Source organism: Camelus ferus, chromosome 32 (genome assembly GCF_009834535.1).
Source record: "Camelus ferus isolate YT-003-E chromosome 32, BCGSAC_Cfer_1.0, whole genome shotgun sequence".
Classification (NCBI taxonomy): domain Eukaryota; kingdom Metazoa; phylum Chordata; class Mammalia; order Artiodactyla; family Camelidae; genus Camelus; species Camelus ferus.
In genome coordinates, this window is record NC_045727.1 from 8,336,525 (window position 1) to 8,359,490 (window position 22,966).

General features: G+C 44.1%; 1 protein-coding gene across 6 annotated transcripts in view; it reads left to right on the plus strand.

Moving 5' to 3' along the window:
* The window catches only part of C32H12orf49 (chromosome 32 C12orf49 homolog), a 317,095-nt gene that overhangs the window by 289,298 nt on the left and 4,831 nt on the right, over positions 1-22,966 (plus strand). For 4 of the 6 annotated variants that reach the window (XR_004316676.1, XR_004316678.1, XR_004316677.1 and 1 more), the window contains 2 exons: positions 13,062-13,224; positions 21,548-21,653. Coding sequence is in view for 1 of the 6 variants with exons in the window: in XM_032471693.1 (XP_032327584.1) it covers positions 13,062-13,224; positions 21,548-21,653 (269 nt within the window). In the remaining 5 variants the exon portion in view is untranslated. The remainder of the gene's footprint in view (positions 1-13,061; positions 13,225-21,547; positions 21,654-22,966) is intronic. The other 2 variants (XR_004316679.1, XR_004316680.1) reach the window with 2 other exon arrangements.

Below are 22,966 nucleotides of genomic sequence, written 5' to 3' on the forward strand. Positions count from 1 at the left end.
TCTTCTGGCCATGTATCAGAAACCATAAAAGCGCGCCCCCAAATCCCTGGGAAGGGTGAAATGCGGGAGTGGCACGCACGTGATTCGACCACATCTGGAGAAAAACTACCCTGCCATTCCCCTTCAGTCTTTGCAACTCCAGGCCCCCCTGAGCCAAAGGGGAAACAGGACCCCTTCCTCGGCCTCCAGCCTCCATCTGCCTCGTGCCCTGTTTTGCTTAGAACAAGCCTCGGCATGCCATGCCACCTCGCCAGGCCTTGCCAAAATCCACGAATGGCACAGAGAGCACATTAAACAGATGGAATGCAACATACATGTAAAGAAATAAGAGCTCTGCCAGGAAAGTTGGCAGCAGCCCTGGAATGCTTTAAACAGTGTGTGTGTGGGTAGAGAGAGTGAGCCCAGAGCCGGTGAGGCTGCCTCATTCTCAAGAGCTGTTTCTTTTACAGCCATGACCTGTTTTGCCAGTCAAAATAAATACGGTGTTAAATGCCCCCTTTTACTGGCTCCTGATACCTTGGCAATGCAGTTTGAAATATGACCTGCTCTCATTGGAAAAATGTCCTTTTAACTGAGTGGAAAGGATGTGCCCCTTCTAGGCAGTAAGTAGGAGGGTCATGGGCGCGGGAGCCTTCTGAACACAGACATCCTCGGGACGCCGAAGCAGGAATGGCCGGGGCGTCGGTACTGCTGGTTTAGAAGTCACTGCCTTTCCAAGGTTCCTGGCAGACACAGAGCGACACCTTCGGAGCACAGGGCTGACTTTCAAGGCTTTCTGTCCCCTATGATTTCATCAAGAAACAGTAAAGCAGGAGCCCTGGGTGCTGGCTCTTTCACAAGGCACCCGGAGACAGCCGGGCCTTTCCTTCAGAAGAAAAAGAGCCATGCTAACCAGGAGCCAGCCACAGGGTCAACCCACCCATGCCATTTAGCTTTGTGGGTTCCCCACGGCCACAGACTATCCCATAACCACAGCAGCAGCTTGCCACGTGTGTGAGAAGATAAGTGGATTTCCCCAAAAGAGTCATCGTACCATTTTCTGCATACCGGGCACATTGGATATATTTTCTGAATCATCCCATTATCTCTTGAGGTAGGTATATTCCTCTTCCTATTTCTTACATGAAGAAACTGAAATTCAGAGAGGTTGAGTCACTCGTCCAAGATTGCACCACTATCAAAAGGGAAGCTGTAATAGGAACCAAAGTCTGTCTGCTCTTAATGATCAGGCTGCTAAGGGTCCCGTGCTGGCTTCTCCCAAAACAGACCAAGGCAGGAAAGCTGCAGAATTATCTCCTTCATCCTCAGAGAACAGTCCCTCGGAGGCAAGTTGTTGCATTCCCCATTAAGGATGCCGTAGGATGTGTTAATTTTGGGGGGCAGCTGTAACAAATTCCTGCAAACGGGTGGCTTAAAACAGTGATTTATTCTCACACAATTCTAAAGGCCAGAATTCTGAAATCCAGGTGTTGGCAGAGCCATGCTGCCTCTGAAGGCTCTGGGGAATGATGCTTCCTCATTTCCAGCTTCTGGTAGTTGCTGGCTTTCCTTGGCTTGTGGCCACATCCCTCCAATCTTTCCCTCCATTTGCATTTGCAAAGATCCTTTTTCCCAATAAGGTCACATTCCCAGATTTCAGGGATTTGATTCTGAATCTTTTGGTGGGGGGTGGGGTGTGTTTTTTAGCTTCCCACATCGGGAGATGACGAGATGATTTATCCAAAGGGTCTTTCCAATTTTGCAGGTCTGCAGGGTTTATTATAACATTTGAAAATATTTTCACCATCCTGTATCCTCTTTTTAATACAATGCATATAATAACAACCAGCTTTTAATGAGGTCTCACTGAGTTCTGCCACTTAGTCAGTGTCATTTAGTCCTCACAGATACTCTGTCATATAGACGCTGATCTTCCCTTGCTGGATAGGGTAAGAAAAGAAAACTATGAAAAGATTAAGAGCCTTGTCCAAGATTTCAGAGCCAGGAACTGGTAAGGGTAGGATTGGAACTCCAATCTGTCTGACTCTGGAGTCTGAGTTCTTAGGCAGGATGCAAAACTGCCTTTTCTTGGAAATTTAGGACTCGGTTGGGAGACGGTGGTTTGGAAGGAGGTAGAAGCATGGGGCGATGGGACAATTTATGCCGTGTTTAGCCAAGAACTGTTCTTGGGCGGAATATCCAGAAAGGCTGAAAACAAGGCGTTTTGATTGGGAAGGCAATTAACCAGTTGGTGTCTGTCTTGATTTTTGTGACTGAGGACCACTGTCTTCTCTCTCTTGGCTGAAATTAGAGTCTTCCTGCAGAGAAACAGGAAGTTGGAGGCCAGTGAAAAAATGCCCATGTTTGCTGTCTTTCAGATTTCAGTTCAGTGACATCCGCCAACAGTTATATCCCTATTGCAGAGAATTTTTCATTTTTGTTGTGCAATCTTCTGACCCAGGAGACTGGGTAGATCATGGAAAGCAAAATCAGATGCTTTTTTGAGGATGGTTGTGAATGGCAGATGACTTTCTTTCCTGTTGTCTGGCAACCACACCTACTGATTCAGGCTCTCTGGTGAATAAGATCCAACTTCTCTTTCAGTCAGAGCTGCCGGTGGCTCAGTGTTTTTTAGATATTGCCTCATGTGAGCTTCACAACAAGCTTGTGAAGCCAGATCAACACTGACCTGATCTGATACTCAGGGAGGTCACGTGCTAGGATCTCTCCAGGCTGCCTGAGTCTGAGGTCTGAGACCTTAGCTGCTGCAGTACCCTCTCCAAAACCCAAGTACTAGACTCCACACTGCCTCGATCAGAGGAAATAGAAAGAAGAAATTCACTCATTCATTCATTCATTCATTCATTCACACATTCATTCATTCATCCACACGTGTGTAGCTGTGTCTGCACCACGTGCCAGGAAAGCCACCAAGAAAACCCCTTCACTCATACGGGTGCACCCGGGTCTGTGTATATCAGGCATCTTGCTGGACTTGGGGAATAGGAAGACACAATCTCAGTCTTGAAGAGATGGGGAAGGCAGATGTCAATTACTCTAGGTTAGCGTGATGATTGCTATTATAGAGATATGGAAGGCGAGATCAAGACAGAAGAGGGGATCAGGGAAGGCTTCCAAGAGGAGAAGATTCTTGAGTTAAGATTTGAAGGAGGAGGAGGGTGTGAGGCAGAGGAGGAAGGGCTGGCCTGAATTGTAGGCAGTGGATTGAAGTTCAGGAGGGTCATATAAATCTGGCAATGCCACGTACTGTATTTGATCACCTCCACATTGATTGGTAAATAGCCGGTGCCTGCAGCCCACCAAGTGCCTCCCTCCACTGGGACTCCACCCACTTCCCCAGAATGAGGAAACAAAAAGGTTGACGGGAAGGCAGGAAGCTCCAGGACTCTGTTCCATCTCCTTAGGCCTTTCCAGTTGGTGTCAGTGTTAGTATTTGATTCTTCACTCCTGGCCACCGGGAAGCAGTTGAGTGAGAAGGCAGGTAGGTGGGGCATGCTAGCAGCCAGCACGGCTGGAAAACAGGGAGCCCCAGAGGTGCTGGAGGTGAGGCTGGAAAACTAAGACCAGTCCCCTGGGGAAGGACCTTGTGTGACATGTGAAAAAAAGTGGACTTTATTTGAAGGGTAATGTGGAGTCCTACGTGTTTTTATAGGCAGGCTTTTTTTTTTTAATTGATGTATAATGATACGAAGTGTAATGTATTCTTCTGAGTCTACAGTTTGATGGGTTTTGACAAATGTTTACCCTGCCCACCCATGACTAACACTCCTACATCAATATAGAGCATTTCTGTGCCTCCAGAAAGTTCCTTCTGTCCCATCCACAGGAGGACAGGGGAGTTCCATGGTTACACTCTGCATTTTTCAAGCTTGCATTTGGAAAATTCTTTTGCTTATTTCTTGAGACCTTCTTGGGTGCTGTGCACTGTTCCTGCTGTGGAGAAGAGGGATGGGGTGCTTTTTGGTGGGGAGATGCCTTTTGGGAAAAGGCAAAAGGTGATCATGGTATGCAGGGTGGGCTTCACAGGCGTGAGTCCTATGCAGTCACTGGGACCCCACGTTGGATTTAATACTCTGAAATTCTTGATAACTGAGGGAGAAGAGGGTCCAGGTTTTAATTTTGCACTAGATCCCGCAAATAATGCAGCTGGGTCTGGTGGTGCAAAAGAAATTAACAGACACAAGGGAGGTCTAACAGAAAAGTGAGGAAAGAAGCTGGACAGGTAAAGAATGAATGTCACAAGAAAGATCCAGTTCCCCAAAGTTCTCATCCAAGGGGTAAGTGCAGGGTGGCAGAGACATTTCTTATCTGCCGCTGTTCCTGTAACTTTCCCCACAGCACCAGTAAATGTACATGGGCTCAATTAATTACAGTGACTAACACATCTGACAAGTCAAATATTAGCTTGCAAGAAACTGAGCACACTTATAAGTATTAAGTACAGATACAAATAATTAACAATAAGCTCACTGACATTATTATCTTCTAATTAACTGTAAAAAAAAAAAATCACACCTTAATCCAGAGCAAAATGAAAAAACAAAAAAAAAAAGGGGGGTGGTGTGGAAGCAAGACCTTTGCCAGCTCTAGAAAGGCAGGTGATACAACAGAGATAGAGGTACAGTTTGGTAGACTTTCATTTGCACTCATGATGAATTTAGTCAGCCTTTCTTTGCCAGCGTCAGAACCAAAAGTGCCTCGATGTCTGCTTCTCCCTGCTGGGGCCAGATGTCCAATGGGAAGAGGTTGGCAGAGGGCTTCCGGGAGGCATATTTACCCAAGGCTCGAGCAGTGATTTTGGCATCCCCCTTGGAAAAATCCATCTTGATCAGCCTCAGAAACGACCTCTTGTCCCGTCTCTGGAATTTGGAGTGACGAGAAGGCATGTTGAAAAGAATCCAGTTGTCTCTTGGCCATTGCTTCACCTTCTGAAAGGAATTCTGGAGTCGGGCATTCAGTCGAAAACCCTGAAATAAATACCTGGGCTGCAATGCTATTGCCGGTAAGTATTTCCAAAGCCAGGGAATCTAGAAACATTTTTACCCAACTGATATTGCCTTCCATACGTTGTGAGAAGAAAGCTTTTGCAATTATCTGAAAAATTTGACCTTAAAATCTCTATTTTGGTCAAAAGTATGTGGTTTTGATGCTTTGGGCTTCCCAGTTCTCTGGGAGGTGCAGAAGCCCTTGTCTTCATTGTGTTAAAGCCTCATTACCTTTGGTGACCTTAAAACTCACTGTAAATCACACAGGAAACTGAGTAGGTTCTCTCTTGCTTACTTTCTTTTTGGCTCCTGATCAGTCCCTGCAAGGGACCCACCCTGATGATAATGGTGGCCCTTATTTTGTACTAAACACATACAGATGCTGTGATGAGAGCTTTGCCTGTGTTATCTTATTTAATCGTCCCAACAGGAAACTGTGTTGGCTCTGCCTTCATAATGTATTCAGAACTCGACAATATCTCAGCACCTCCGTGCCCCTCACCTTGGTCCAAGCCCCCACCGTCTCTCGCCTGGGTTACTGCAGTGTGATCCTAACTGGTCTGCCCACTGCTGCCCTTGTCTGTCTGTGGTCTGCTTTCAACACAGCAGCTTAAATGATGCTTCTGAGATGTAAGTCTGCTCAGGTCAAAAACGTACAAGGGCTCCTTATCTCTCTCAGAGTAAAATCCACAGTCCTCACAGTAGCCCACGAAATCAGCATCTTCTATCCTCCCTCACGTGCACTTTGGTCCCAGCACACCAGTCTCCTTGCCCTTCCATGAACATGATGGAACACTCCTGCCTCAGGACCTTTGCACTGTCTGTTCCCCTTCCTCTCAGATATTCCCATGATTTATCCTCTTTCTTTCTTTGAAATCTTTGTTCACCTATCACCTTCTTAGTGGGGCTTATGCTGATGACACTATTTAAAACGCAGACCTTTCCTCAGCACTCCTGTTCTATTTTTTCCTCATAAAATGTATGTCTAACTACCTCAGAATCACTTATTGTTATGTTTATTTTTTGTCTCTCCCCACAAGGCCAGAGATTCCTGTCTGTTTTAGTCAGGGCTGGTAAATAGTATGTGTATAATAAATGTTTGTTAAATGACTGAACCATGAATTATGTTCTATAATCAGTCCCATATTACAGACGAGGAAACTGGGGGACTCAGAAGGGGAAAGTGACTTTCCCAAGATAAATTAGTTGATGGCAGAGTTGGGACTTGAACCCACAACCTACATCCCAAAGCCACTTAACTACTGTGTTTTATTGATCCCAAGTTAAGTCCACCTTGAAATACACTAATTATTGCAAGCTACCATTCAGCAAAAGCCCATTTCAAGACCCTGCCCACCTGGGCTAACTTTTGGACAATTCAAGGTTAGTGCCATTGAGCTTAAGAATAGTCAGAATTGTTGAATTTCCACAAGTGTGACAGAAAGTGAAACTTACACAAGAAATCCTGGATTAATCATTTGATTAATGTACTTTGAATAATAGTTCCCCAATTGCTCATGTAATAGCAATATTTGGAATACTCTAGAAGTGGGATCTTAGCAGATGGTTTTTTAAGTGTATGTAAAGTAATTATACAGTAATTATCTCCATGTATGTACTTAACTGCCTAGACACAGAGGACATACTAGAGAAACTTAGGGAAAGTTTTTCCCACTATGGTCAGGAGACTAGCCTTCTGGCATTTTAAAAGCAAATCTTGATAAGGATAAACACAGAATTACTATATCACCCCACAATTCCATTCCTATGTATACACCCAAAAGAGTAGAAAACAAGTGTTCAACAAAAATGTGTATAGGAATGGTCATAGCAGCATTATTCATAATATCTAAAAGATAAAAACAATTAAAATGTCCATCAACTGATGAGTCCATAAATTGTGCTCTATCCATGCAATGGAATATTATGCAGCCATAAAAGGCATGAAGTGCTGACACCTGCCCCAACATGGATGAACCTTGAAAACATTAAGTTAAGGGAAAGAAGCCAGGCACAAAAGGCCACATATGGTATGAATTCATTTCTATGAAATGTTTAGGATAGGCAAATCCATAGAGACAGAAAGCAGATTAGTGGTTTAACAGGGCCAGGGGAGAGGGGAATGGAGAGTGATTGCTAATGGGTAGGCGGCTTCCTTTTGGAGTGATGAAAAAGTTCTGGAACCACACAGTGCTGGGGATTTCTTAGCACTGTGAATGTACCCAATACCACTGAACTGTACACTTTTAAATGGTTAAAATAGTACATTTTATGTTACTTATTTTTTGCCACAATTTTTAAAAGTCAATCTTTAAATTCTGGCCTTGGCAGAAGGACGTTTTGGTTTGCTTCTGACCTGGTAGGCAGATAGCTAAGGTTGAAGTCTCTTTGTGGCAACTGTAGACTAAGAAAAGCTCTCAGATCAGGCTGTGTAACAAACCTGCATCTGCAGCTTGATTGGCTAGTGGCACTGTGGAATCAAGACCTGATCGTCTGTAAAACTCAGAAATGGTGGTGAGTACAGTGCTAATCACACATGCTGGAAAGCCAATTTGTTATTTCATTTTTCATTACCAAAGTCATATACCCTTGTTGTAAAAATAATCTAAATAGTGTAGAAGGGAAGTTCCCCCTCTCATCTGCACCATTCCCACTTCTGAGTGTAAGTTGCCACCATCTACAACCTGGTGTGTATCCTTTCAGACCTCTCTCTACTCATGTACAAACATCTACATAAAAATGTGCACATCACTGTTGAAGTGTTTTTTTTTTTTTTTATAAAAACAAACCTATACTGTACACATTGGTCTGCAACTTGCTTTTTTTTCACTCAATACCATATCACAAAAATCTTTCCCTATGAATACATACAGATTTGTCTGTTTCTTCTTAATGGCTACAGAGCATGGAAATATCACCATTTATTTAGCCAGTCTCCTCTTGTTGGATAATTATCTTACCTCCAATTTTTCACCCTCACAAACTAGGTTAAGAGGAACACCCTGTTTGTCTAATCTTGCCTAGTGGTGGGAGTTTTTCAGTGGGAGAGATTCCTAGAAGTGAAATTGCTGGGTAGAAGTCAGATCTTTTCTGTTCTGTGACTTTTCAAGAGCGTGTCCATTTGGGAAACAAATGTGTATTGTCTGTGGCCTTAGGACAAAAAGCTAGAACTCGGGTTGGTGGGGAGGGAGAGTATATAGCTCAGTGGTAGAGTGCATGCGAGGTCTTGGGTTCAATCCCCAGTACCTCCACTAAAATAAATAAGTAAATAAATAAACCTAATTGCTTCCCCCCAAAACGTAAAAAACAAACCAAAAAAAAAAAAAAGAAGCTAGAACTCAGAGCTTGTGATCAGGCTTTGCTTAGCTCGGCGTTCTACCCAACATCTTGCAACCGTAGCTATTTTCATTCATTTTATAGGCTCACTGTCTCCAGATTGACTCCAGCAGAGGGAAAAGAAATCAGGTCCTTCTGTGCCATTCTTCAAACATTTAGAGGAAATTGATTTTCCACATGGGCTGTAGCCAAGCGAGGGATGCGCCGGCACAGAAGTCCCCGCGACAGGCTATTACAACTCGCACTTGCAACAATTAGACTCAACCCAACTTGAGATATTTTATTAGCAAGTGTAATTCCTCATCAGGCTAATATTGCAGATTGCCAAAAGCAGCAGCTATTCTAAAATAGGATTTCCTTCCTAATCCCTTTTAAAGGGAAGAACTTGTGGAGACCTGAAGTATCTGGAGAAGGAAAGCTTTTATTCTCTTGACTGGGGAAAGAAAGCAGTTGGGCCGAGAGGCTGATAGCTTGCCTTCCCTTTCTGCTCTTACCTCCTTTATGTGCTTTCTCATAGAATCAGCTGGGATGCTTTTACCCTCAAAGAACAGAAACACAGTCTCAAACTGGTTTTGCCAATACGGTAATGTCATGTACCTCTTCAGCATGGAAATCCCAAGGGGAGGCAGGTTTGGCGTCAGTTGACTCAGCATCTCAACAATGTCATTGGGAATCCAGGTTCTTTCCCAAAGTGGTGGTGAAGAGCACTGGCTCTGGAGCCACACTGTTTGGTAGTGAATCTGAAATCCACCTCTTCATAGCTGTGTGACCTTGAACAAATTACTTAACCTCTCTGAGCTTCAGTTTTCTCATTGGTGCAAAACAGGATAGTAAGAGTACACCAACTCTTAGGGTTATTGATGTGCTAAAGCAAGAGTGGGCAAAAGGGCCAGGTAGTAAATATTAGATGCTTTGCTCTTGGCAAGGTAGCTGGTAGTTTCTGTCAAACCACACAACTCCACCATTGTAGCATGAAAGCAGCCATAGACAACAATGAATGGGCATGGCTGTGTAACAGGGAAATTTTATTTATGGGTACTGAGAGTTGAATTTTACATCACTTTCATGTGTTGTGAAATAGTCTTCTTTTGATTTTTCTTCAACCATTACAAACTATAAAAACCATTTTCGGTTCACAGGCCATCAAAATAGGTGGGGCCACCCCCTGAGCTAAAGCACATGATACATTTCAAGCAGCACCTGGCGAGCTCTAAATGTGCAATGAATGTTTGCTGCTACTGTTGTTGTTGTTATTTTACCATCATCCACCATCCTCCTCTTGCCCCTCTTCCCCTTTCCGTGTTGGTTTCATCCCCAAGTCTGAAAGCTAGATGGAGGCCAGAGTTCAAGGTGGGGCATCCAGAAAGAAAAGAAACACTCTCCTTTCCTGGGATACTTTGTTAGAAGCAAGGAGATCTCCCTCCACATACCCACTGTCTTAATGGCCAGAATAGATCACATGGCCTCTGCAGGACCAATCACTAGCAAAGGGCGAGATTATTCTCTGACCAATCAGGCCCACCCCTGCAGCTGGGGGTGGAGTCACCTTGCTCTGAGTCACATGCCCAATGGAGACTGCGTGAGTGCCTGACGCTAACTGAGCGTGTGTTAGGACAGAGCCAGGCAGGACGTGGATACTGGGTAGGCAATGAGCAAAGCCTGCTACCCCGACTCTTTCAAATCCTCATGAATTTATCACAGACAGAGGACCTGCTAATCCGGTTTATATATATCGTCTTATAACAAGAGCCAGCCTTTTAAAGATTTGGGCTGGAGAACATTGGCTCTGCTGACCTTTAAGTCTTTTTAAATAGCCGCTGTGGTCATAACTCATTGGATCATAAGAATTCCAAACAACTTTATGGCTCTTTTGAGTTTACTACACACCCTCCCCATCTGATCCCTCATTTGACCTTCACAGTTCTCAGAGGCACGGACTATGATCAGAGGAGAAAGAGAAGTGCCACTTCCAAGGGCAAGTGGTTAGGTCCTGAAGCTGGGCCTTAAACCTTGGTTTCTAGCCTCCAGATTCCTGGCCCTTTTTCACCCTACCTGTTGGCTGCAGTGGCAGCTGCTGTATCATGGGAAGGGTCAGTGGCTGAGAAGGTATAGATGACAAGGCAACCAAGGGGATTTTGATGGGAGTCAACACAGCCCTAAAACGTATGCTTTGGGTGAAGACTTTTAGGTATAATTCAGGATTTTCTCTGGAATAGCCACAAGTTTTGGATACTATGAAATCTCAGAAAATGATAAAATAACAGCAATAATTATTCTGATGCAATACAGGCATGCCTTCTTCTGATCTTGAAAGGGAAACATAATTGTCCAAGCATCTCTTTATCATTAAGTTGAAATTGTAATGTGTGCCTCCTTACAGTGAAGCCGTATTTTTGGCCTGCTGACTTGCAGAATGAGAAAAGGGAATTCCCCCCAAAAGAAGAAATTTGGTTGAGTAAACTGGGTGTACCCAAGTGAAGGAATATTATGCAACCATTAGCTGTAATGCTTATGAAAAAAATTTAATGCTGCATTAAGGGACAAAAGCAGGATATAACATTACACAGAGAGACAGTATCAACTCTGTTATAAAGACGATTGAAAAGACTGACCGTCAAGAAACCAAAGCGTTAACCAACTTGCCTCTGGGTAGTGAAGTCATGAGTGGTTTCCTTCCCTCCCCCTACTCCAAGCTTCTTTCTATGTTTTTTTCTATACTTTCCAATCTGTCTACAATACTCATTTAATTTATGATCAAAGAAAAACATAAAGTTAAAGCCAGAGGAAGACTGGGTAGTTTTGCAGGCTAGGGTTTCTTATTATATAGACAGATCCTGGCAATAAAGGACCAAGTGAGGCAAACCAGGGCCGTTTGCAGAGTGAAAGGATGAAAACTGCATCTTGAAGGATGCTTGTCCTCCAGAGGTAGCTGTGCAGCCTCAGCCCAGCCAGCTGACAAGGAGAAAATGGACAGAATCCTCCAGCTGTGTAGTCGGAAACTCAGAAACTGCGTGGCTTTGAGCAAATTAACCACTCTGACCTTCAATTTCTTCACCTATTACGTGAGAATAATAACGCCTAGTACATAGGGTTGAAATTCTTTCAAATACATCACAAATTTTTATTGAGTACCTACTGTCCTAGGGACTGAAGATGCAAACAGTGGTCAAAGAAACAAGGTCCCCGTCCTCCAGCACTTTCATGCTAGTGGAGGGTTAGGGTAGGGACATGAGTTGATTATTGGGGGAACAGCAAGAGCAAAGGTCCTGGGGCAGGCAATAGCTTGGCACTTTATATCAGAGGGAGGTCTTACGTGTCTGGAGCTTAGTGAGTAGGTGGAGAGTGAGAGCAGATGGGGAGAGGTAGACCAGGGCAAGAAACTTTGATTTCACTCTAAATATAATGGGAAGCCACTTAAGGGTTTTTAGCCACAGACTAGCATGATCTGATTTAGAGTTTATGTCTTAAAAAGGCCACTTTGCTGTCACGTAGAGAATGGATTGTAAGATTGTGTGAGACGATCAATATACGAAAGCACTTAACATTGGGTCTGGCACAAAGTAAGTGTCTTAATAAGTGGTAACTGTTTTTCATTATTATCATCATTATCCTTATTATTATTACTGCTCTTTTGTCTGCCTGGAGCTGGCTCACGATTCTTGGACATTTAGCTTCACACGATACTGACAAAGCGTTCTGAGGAGCCGGTGAATTTTTAAAATTTGTTTTCCAGGTGTTTTCACATCTTCAGAGAGGTGATGGTTAGAAGCTAAACACAAGCAGATACCTGTAAACTGAAGGGGGAAAGAAAAACAACAGTGGATGCATTCCTGAATCCAATATTCTTTCATCCTTTATGGGTGAGCTCTGGTTATCTCGTAGCTCAAAGAAGACCCTGGGTCTTGATTATAGGTTTCAGTATCTACCAAAGTACGGGCTGAGCACAGTCCCTATTGTGAAATCCAGCATATTTGGGTGTATTTAAGATACGTGGCCTCTCCCTTCCCCCGCAACCCCAACTCCTCCTTCCTCAAGACTTGGCTCAGAAATTGCTTTCTCTAGGAAGCCTCTTGTGACCTCGCCCCGGACCACGCCCCACACCAAGGCTATCTTCTCCTCTCTCTGCCCTTAGAACTTGGGCAGAGCAATAGATAACACTCACCGCCTTGATTAATGTGAATTTCTTCACCTAGGCTCTGAATTCCTAGAGCTGTGATGTTTAATAAAATAGCCCCTAGCCAAGTGAGGCCATTTGAATCTACATTGAAGTTAATACAAATTAAATAAAGTTTAAAAATCCAGCCCCTCATTTGCACTACCACATTTCAAATTCTCAGTGGCCACTGTATTGGACAGCACAGATAGCAAATATTTCTCTCATTGCAGGAAGTTCTAGAGGACAGAACTCCCATCGGGGATGTGAAGGACAGGAATCATGTGTTATTTATTAGTTTAGAGCTAGCAGAGTGTTTAAGACATAGACTTGAGAAGCGGGCAGAATTAGTTCAAATCCCAGCTCCTAATCTTATGAGCTGTGTGATCTTGGCCAAGTTCATTTTCTCAATACAGGTAGTCCCTGCTTATCAGAAGCCCGCTTTATCCCACTTCACTTCAAAGACCTACATTAGTACCTGTTTTGCTTACCGAAAGGAATCTGAAGAGGATTTTCGCTTTTACGGAAAAAAAGGCTAAAAGCCAAAATAGCATTCAGGGTTTGTTTTGCTGTTTTGTTGTTTACAGAAGCAACAGAGAAAATGCGTGCCCGAGGCAGCAAGACTGGCACCGCCAATCTCCTTCCCCGGGATCCACACTCAGCATCAAGCCACCGTAGCTTTGAACTGTGCGAGCATCTGTGCTTTGTCTCGATGTATTTTGTGCCTCCGTTAGCAAGATGTGTCCTAAGGTAATTGCTTCTTCACTTTACGCCAGTCTGTTTTACAAACGTGTCACAGGAACGCTCTGCTTTCAGATAGTGGGGGAAACAGTACCTACCACCCCACAGTGGGCTTGTGAAGCTTATGTAAGTTAGTGCCCACGAAGGGCATAAAAGAGAGCCTAACACACAGTCAGCCCCAAGCAGGTGGTAGCTACCGTAATCATCGTCTCCAGGAAAATAACCAGCACATAGTAGGCCTTGCTAAATAAATGTTTACTTTTTGCCTGGATGAGTGAGAGAACAAGTCAATGAATGGACTTTAATTCTGGCTTTAATGAAAGTGGAATGCCTCTTTTGAAACCAAATATATTGCCATTAATAATAGCTTCTACTTATTCAGCGCTTACTGAATACCAGGCGCCGCACTGAGTGCTTTACACACGTTTCTCCCAACAGCCCTGTGAGCAAGGGAGTATGATTAACCACATGTTTTTAGAGACAAGGAGACGGAGGCTCAGAGACAAGAAGCGGGAAGGTATGAGGCTAGCAAGAGGTGAGGCTGCACCTCTCTGCCATGGTGGGGATATTGCTGCTTCTAGAATATCGGCTGCCATGATTGCCTCTAGAAGTGATTGGCTCTCGCCCTCTCTGGTTGTGCTCTCTTGGAGGGCTGGGGGCTGGGGGCAAATGCAGGCAGGGGCTGGGATGCTCTCATTCTTTCTGACCCTTGGGGAAGGCGGCGGCTCCGCCCTGTGAGAACACACCTGCAGGGAGGAAAGCGGCCCGCTCGGTTTTCTTTCCTGTTCACAGAAAAGACTTTTGACCCTGATGTCTCAGATTCTTTTCTTTCCCCATCCATCCCCAGGGCGCCGGCCCTCCGGCCGTGCCCACCCCTCCCCACCGCCCCACGCGCGCCCCCGAGCAATGGCGAGGCGGCAGACAAGGGCGCCTTTCTTCAAAGTGGTTCCCCTTCATCTCATAAATTCTCAGCCCCGGCCTGATTGGCCGCGACGAAAGGGAGCTAGGCCCCCGCTCGGCTCCTCAGATACAAAGTGAGTTGTGTGCAGTTTTTGCCCACGTGAGGCCAATCACAGGGGCCTGTGCCTCTCGGAAATCCCAGAGGACAAAATACCAGCGAGCCCCCAGCACAGCAGACGTCCGACTGCCCGGTCGCAGCAGCAAAATTATCTCTGGCAAGACAAAGGAAAGCAGATAGCTGGGAAAACCAAGACAATGAGGGGGCAATGTGAAGGCGGTCCCCACCCCCACTTCTAACCTGCAGACCTGAAGGACATTTAACCCTTTCCTGCCTGAGCCTTTTAACTTCCAGCCCGATCGAGTCGGGGTACAGCCTGGGACAGCGCCCAAGCCTCGAGGGAATGGTTCCCAATTCAACCCATCCTGACGGTTCCTTTTGCCACTTTCAAGAACTTGCCTTTCCTGTGAAGCATGATTCCAATGTTTCCAATTTTTAGGCACTAAAATTAGTCCAACTGTGCCTTCTAATTCTGTAGACACAACCCAGCTTGTGCAAATGTCCCTCTCTTCCATTTCTGGGTGAATTTTTGCATAGTACAGACTGCCAATTTTGTCGAGTGTTCTTGGGGGAAGATAGAAGTTTAAAACCATCTAGCTGCTTACCATGAAACAAATGCTGTGGAACGCAAAGTTCTGCTTTAGAGAGAATGCCGCATGTAACACTCTCATGAAAAGAAAAACACAGACAAATGTCTCACATAGATCACTGCTGAACACGGCAGTAGGAATAGACTAGGATTTATTGAACACTTACTCTATACCTCTCACTCCCCAGGCTTTTATTTCTTTACCAGAATTTTATTTGATCTTCCCAGCCACCATCCCTCTGAGGTAGACCACATTTAATCCCTACTTCACAGATGAGGGAACTCAGGTCCAGCAAGATTAAGTCACTTGCCCGAAGACACAGCTAGAAATTGACCGAGGTGAGATTAGAATCCAAATCTCTCTGACTACAGAGGCTGAATTCTTAACCTCAGTGCTTAACAAATGGCAGTCATTATTGTTATTATCATAAAACACAACACCTTATCTGCAGGAACACAAAGATGCTCACAACATATAAGCGAAAATACAGGCAATAAGATTGCGCATAGCCTGTGATATTATTAAGAACAGATATGTGATAGATAGATAGGAGGAAAAATACTAGAGCAATCTTTGCCAAAAACTTGAGTGATTTTCTCTCATGATCTTTTTCTTCCCCCCTCCCCCCCCCCACCCCCCGTGGTGCTTTTCTTTGCCTTCCAGGTTTCTTCGTGAAATGTGCGTAACTCTTGCCGTTAGGAGAGAAATTGTGTGTGTGTGTGTGTGTGTGTGTGTACACGTGTGTGCTTTAAAAGCAGGAGGGAATAGGGAAGATGGCAAAGTAGGTCAATGAAGCTGGAATCTCAGTTATTTAAATCTTGCCCAAAATGGCAATTTGGGGAGTTCAAAGTTATCCCAAAATGATGAAGCAAAAGTCTTAAGCCATCTGCTCCCTTAGACCAAGTGAAGCCAAGTGACAGTGACAGTGAGAAAGCCCTTTAAACAATGCCCTAGAGGGTGTGCTGGGGGCAGGGACAGAGAATGAGGGGAAAGTGGTAAAGTTCACCTAAGCAAAGATAAAAGTTTTCTTCCTAATGGACCCTCCCTCCCAACCCATTGTATTTGCTGCTCGGCTCCAGCTTTACCGAGAAAGACCAGAGCAGTCAGGGAGAAGGGGCAGAAAACCTTTAGCCTGGCTCCCCAGACAAATCCCTATGAGTCTGGCAGGAGGCAGCCTTGCTGATTCCAGGCCTATATTTTTCATTTCTTGTTTTAACAGTCATAAACGCCTTCCGATGCCAAAGCAGAACATGACTTTAATCCAGATAAAATAAAATTCCTAAACCCTGAAAACTATACAGAGATTTACAAGCCAATTTAAAAAAGCAAAAGCCTTGGTTCCAAGAGTGGCACATTCCACGTGGCCAGCACTGGGGGCTGCCCCGTGGCCCTGCCTCCTGGGGACAAGGTCCCAGAGCTCATCACTCAGCCTTGAAATCCACAGCCCCCTTGGCCAAGAGAACGCAGGCAAATGCAGCCCTTGACGTGGACTCTTCTCAGATTCCTGGGCTCTGGGGTCTCTTGGCTTTTAGGAGTCCTAATAGATTCCAGCTCCCCTCTCTCTGCCTTCCCTCCACCCCCAGCTGTTGCAGAAAACCACAGTCAACCTCTTCTTGCTCTCAGCTGCCAAGTTTTCTCTAAGTAAACACAGAATGTAGCAGAAGATCAGCTCAGCTCCATTCCCAGCACTGTAGGTTGGGTCAAAGCTGGCCTGGTACCAACCTCAAGAACCCAGGCGAGGGTGGGTTCTGGGATAACCACGGGCTGCCACTTAGCGAAGCCCTCTTATGTGCTAAATGCCTTATGGACACGCACTCAGTTATCCTATTGATCCAGTGGGGTGGGACTTTTGTATATTGGATTTCATCTCTTTGCCCCCCTAGGCCTACTTGCCCCTTTCACTGTTTGCTCTGAGCCCAGGAGGCTGACCTGGGTCGATGGCATCAGTGGGATCCCATGCACCCTGGCTGCTGGTTGGTTCTGCCCAAGAAGAGAAGAGGCACTGGCAGGAGAATCGAGGGAGGACATGAATCCCCCAGACTCCTCCTTGCTGTGTGGCTGTGCCTCTTCCAAAAGCCACAGCTCCCATTGGGTGATTCTCTCCCTTCAGCTCCCCTTTCCAGGTTCAGGAATTAACCCTTCTCCTTGCTCCTGCAGACCCGGGGCAAGAACAGTGCCTCTGTCTGCTAGCCCCAGGTATTGCACTCTGCCTTACTGATCCCAAACCCTGCCCACACCTGTGCAAATAATCTACTCAATGCTCCTCAGATTAACCTGTTTCAGGGTGCCCTCTGTTTCCCGCCAGGCTGCTAACCAAGGCATTTATATCATCTCTGGTTTACAGAGGAGGAAACTGAAGCTTGGAGAAATTAAGTCACTCACCCAGGGGCAATTATCTGGGATTTGAATTTGGATCATCCTGACTCCAGAGTCCAAGCTCTTGACCTGCTAACTACTATATAAAAATTAGGATAAAGAAGTTTTTATAGGGGGAGGGTAGAGCTCAGTGGTGGAGCATGTGCTAAGCATACACAAGGTCCTGAATTCAACTCACAGTACCTCTGTTAAAATTTTTTAAATTAAAATAAATATGTAAATAAACCTAACTACCTCCCCCCAAAAAAGAGGGGACAAACAAAACAAACAAAAAAGAAGCTTCTATTCAGCACCTGCTGTGGGCCATGCAGTGCGCCAAGCCCTTCATGCCTTCATTTCACGCATCGTCACACGCACTCTGTGGCCAATACTACTTACTATGCCAATTTCACAGATGAGAAAACTGAGGGTCAGAAAGGGGAATTCATCGGCCCACAGCCACAATGTTAAAGAGAGGCAGAGCTGAGGCGCGAACTCAGGGCTATCCCAACCTCCTATCCTGACCTCAGCTAACCTGCTTTCCGCAGAACCTGTGGGGACCGCTGGAAGCCAGGAGAGACAGCGGGATCCATGTTCCAACAGGAGCTTTGGGGATAGGGCTGGAGAAGCGGGCTTGTTTGTTCATCGCATCCCATAAACAAGCTTGTGTGGAAGATGGGGGGGCAGAGCCAGGGGCTGGGGGATTGTGGGAATGGAGGCCAGAAGTGGAAGGTAGTCCAGGCCTTTGCCAGGAGGACGGCTGGGACACCTGTGTGTTTGGGGTGGGGCTTAGATGGGGTCTGTTCCTGTGGACAAACATTTGCTGAGTGGCTACGATGTGCCAGGCACAGTGCTGGGCTCTGGGGTAATCTATGTTGGGGCCGAGGGCCAAGAACAAGTCCATCTGATGGGTGGAAACTAGTATGGTTTGGGGCTCAGGTATAAGGCCATTTGCCTCTCCCATGTCCTCATCCTTAGAAGCCCTCCTGCCAAGGGTACCCCTCAAATGCTCCTCCACTCTGTGGTGTCCCACTGCAGTCGATGTTATCCTTGGCTCTGCCTTCCTCCCCAGTCCTCAGCCCAGCAGCCTAAACCAGTTTCTGCTGGATCTCTTTTCTCTTGTTCACCTTCAAGTGTACCATCCCCCACCAACTGTCTGTCTGTCTGTCTGTCTATCACCATCCACTTTATGGCTGTACTAAATTATAGTTGACATGCAGTAATCTGCATGTATTTAAACTTTGCAATTTGACAAGTGCTGACATATGTATTCACCTCTGAAACTATCACCACAATCAAAGATGACAAATGTATTTTCACTCAAGAACTTTTCCTGGTCCCTCTTTGTCTTCCTTCCTGCCTGCTTCGCATCCCGGTACCCAGGCAACTGCTGCTCTGCTTTCTATCTCAAACTATGTAAATGGAAACATACAGAAGTCTGGCTTCTTTCACTCAGCGTAATTAATGTTAGAGTCATCCACATTGTTGTGTGTATCAATACTTCATCCCTTTTTATTGCTGAGTGGTATTCTACTGTATGGACTTACCACCATTTATCTATGTATCTGTTTCTTGTTTGTTTATTTCCTCCCTTCATTCTGTCTATCTGTCTATCTATCTATCTATCTTTCTATCTATCATCTGTCATTCATCTACCTATCTATTCATTCCCTTTAGATGTGAACCTTTGTAAGGAAGTTCATCATGGCATTTATATTTAATAGCAAAAGCTTATAACAACCTACATGTCTGCCTCTAGAGAAATGATTAAGTTTAGCAAGACCTTGGAACCTCATCAGAGGAGCACCAAATACAGAATCCTAAGCCAGCTTGCTGCAGTTGCCAGGAGGGCTGTATCATTCTTGGTTCATGGCTGACTTTCTAATGTACCCTGCCATAGTTCTTGATTGGATGGAGAGTAAACCATTCATTGACAGCCAGTTAGCATGTCCAAAGTGCCACCTCTCCTTGTTTCTTTGCCTTTTGTATCTCTCTCTCTCTGTCTCTGTCTCTCTCTCTCTATCCATCCATCCATCTATCCACCCACCCAACTATCCATCCGTTCATCCATCCATCCATCTGCCTCCCCATCCATATCTATCATCTATCATCTACTTCTTTATTTATGTATGTTTTCTTCCTTTTCCTTTGACCTTTCTTTATCTGTCCATTGATACCCGTGAGGTCAATAGATGTTAATGTCCTCTTATAGCTGGAAGAAGACGCAGATTACTTTCATAGTAAATGTGACCATCTAGTAAGAACCTCTCGGTTACCAGGCGCAGCATGAAGAAATCAGAAAGTGCTTAGCACACAGCCTGACACATATAAGTGTCATAGAAAAAACATTATATCGAGTGCCTTCCTTTGTTGGTGGTCGTAATTATGGATCTTTGCTACTGTTTCAAGAAAACCTCATTCATTCATGACAATATGTACGAAGGGCAGGTTAAGAGATCTGTCTGCATTAAAGGGACTGTTCAGAATCCTTAAACAAAATGAACTTGTCTTTCTTCTGAGTACAGAGGAGAATTTGACAAAGAAGGAGTTCCCAAGTAGTATTAACTTCCCCGCTGCTCTAATCAACCTTTAAACCTCATCTGGATTTGGCAGGAATTTCTTTGGGTAAGATGAGGTGCTAGAAGCCTTAAAACAGTTTATTCTTTTAAAGACATGGAACACTCCTCGCACAGTCTTCTTTACATGGTTACTGTGGTGAAGTTTTCTTCACAGGTAGAGCAAAAGGTAAACTTGCAGCTTAGGCCAGGCTAACGTATAACAAATTCCATTATTAGCACAGTTCAAATTAATGAGATTTTCCTTTACTTCGGTTTCAAAAGCGGCTCAAAGCCACTTAGTAACTTGAGACCTCTTGTGAATCTCATTACTAGAAGAGTTTTTAAAACACAGTTTGTTCTTTGGTTACCATAGGAAATTGCAAAGGCCCAATGACTGCGTTCCATTCTGGATGCAAGTTTTATGCCGGGTGATTCATTGAAGCTTTGATGATTTTTTAATTTAAAAAATTCCCTATTAATGTTAAAAGAAAAATCTATTAGCACACGGTGAACACATGAGAAGGATGCTGACCAGTCATGTTCATTGTCTGAGTCCTATGCCCCCCCCAAAAAGGATGAAAAGTAAATAAAACTTTCAAACTTTACAATATTTATCATTAAGCTCTTAGTACCCACAGATGCAAAAGTCTTTGCTTGTGTTTTAAGTCAGGCAGCCTCCTAAATTAAGTTGGATTTGTCCCAAGGACCGAATAAGAAAATTAATTCATGAACTCGGGCCCTCCAGAATATTTTTTCTTTTCATTCTGTTTACTCATTTTTATAGTCCTTTCCTTCTTCGAAGTAATTTGGATTTGATTGCTTCTTCGTGAAATTCTAATGTCAAGACTGTGTCTAATTTCTGTTTTATGAAGAAATCTGGAAACTATACAAAGGAATGAATTGAGATGCAGAGTCAAATAAAATCTGTAATGTGATAACTCTATCAACTCTGCCTGGAAAGATACTGTATTTCAATTAGATCCTGAGACATGTTCTTACATAAACTGACAGCATTGGATTGACAGTGTTCATCTTCGCAGGGAACACAATTTACAAGAACAGAGTGGCGAATTTGGATCATATTCCAAAGGTACCTTGGGTTGCTTACCGCACCCCAGCCTGATTGAGGTATGATTTAAGAGACAGGCTCCCTTTTAGCATAAAATAAGAACAGCAAACATGAAAAATTCCCACCACCTAAAAAAAAAAAGGTATTTAAAATTTAAAGTAATAATAATAATAATAATACTTAGCATTTAAACAGTATTTTACATCTTCAAAGCACTCCATAAACATTGGTTCCAATTCTCCAGGCATTCAGTGGGGTCTTTGATGTAGAGAAGAACTCCACGCACAGTGGGGGAGATAAAGCTACAACCAGAAGAACTGAGCCCAATTAGCTAATTGTAACACTTTCATTTCTTCCCCGTTCGGTTTCATTTTTTTCCCCCAACTACCTTTTGTTGTTCTCATTTAAAGCCCTCGCAGGGTCACCCACGCAGGCCTGCTGGTAGCAACCAGGCTCCCATCCAAACTCATCCACAAGACCGGAGGCTGCATTCTTTTCCCCCAATTCACAGTGAAATCAAAAATCCAAGTCCAACTGGATTACAATTAGATTGGTTTTATTCTCAGAGTCTGCCTTTCCAGTTTTTCAATGGAGCAAAGTGTCCTTTTATTTATGAGACCATAGGAGGTACTATGTTTTATAGAGAGTAGATTTGTTTTAGTCTTGATTTTTTTCCCCAGTCTTTTCTTAGCAAAACAAGAAGCTGGCAGTCTTATGTTAGTCTCCATCATTCTTTCTGCAGAGTGTACCCATGTGTAAAGTCCAAAAATCAGGGAAGCCCTGGTCTTGATGACTCTGAGACCTCCAGCAGTGAAGATTCACCGTTTATCCCAACTGGTAGTACTCAGGTAAGCCTGCAGCCAAGCAGGTAATCTCTTGTAGCAGAGATATCTCCTCCCCTCTTGGTGGACGTATAAATTAGTATAACCTTTTTGCAGTATCTGTGAAAGTTGTGATCTTCCGTATCCTTTGACTCAGCAACTCTACCTCCAGGAATTTGTTTTAATGAAAAACTCACATGAGTTTGCAAAGAAATATGCAAGCCCATCCATCTAACCTTGTCTTGACGTGCAAACCTAGCAGGTACCAAGGACTCAAAGTAAGGGGGCTAGCGGAGAAAAGTGAGACACAGCCGGACGGCAACATACATGACGCTGATGCTGGCGGGTTAATAACATGGTTCTACATTTCCTCACATGGAGGGAGGTCTGCGGGCTCATTCATCCCACATGTATTTCTTGAGTACCTACTACGTCCCAGGCACTGTACCAGGCAGGGATGCAGCCATGAAGAAAGGAGACAGTGTCTTTGCCCTCAAGAAGCTCACATTCTGATGGGACAGTTTTTTGCAAACACATAAATACATATTTTCTGGTAATAACACATCTGTTAGGTTAAAAAAAATAAAAAGCAAGGAACCTGGAAAAGCCACTTGGGTAAACAGTCGGGCAGTGACTTATAAAGTTAAATATATATTTACCATATGGCTCAGCCATCCCACTCCTGGGTATTTACCCAAGAAAAATGAAAACTTGTATTCACCCCAAAACTTACGTGTGAATGTTTATAGGGACTTTATTTGTAATCACCCTCAACTGGAAACAACCCTAATGTCCTTCAGCTGATAAATAGGTAAACAAAACATGGTACATCCGTATAATGAAATATTATACACCAATAAAAAGAAATGAGCCACTAATTCATGCAACAAAATAGAGGAACTTCAAATGCATTAAGTTGAGTGGAGGGCTATGTACCCTGTAATTTCATTTATATGGCATTCTGGAAAAGGCAAAATACAGGGACAGAGAAGCGAGGGGTGAAGGAAGGGGTTGATTACAAAGGGGCAGAGGGACTTGGGAGGATATTAGAACTGTAACATCTTTATTGTCGTGATGCTCACACAACTGTAGATGTTTCATCAAAGCTCATAGAACTCTATACCAACACCAGTGAATTTTACTATATGTAGATTACACCGCAATAAACCTGATTAAGGGGAAAAAGTATAATGCAAAATTTATGTAGGTATGATCCCATTTTTGCAAGTAATAAGAATAATAATGAATGTTAGAATATGCTTAGGGGAAAAAAAATCAAGATGAATATCCCGTATGCCATATTGTTAACAGTAAATTATCTGGGTTGGGAAAGGGATGTT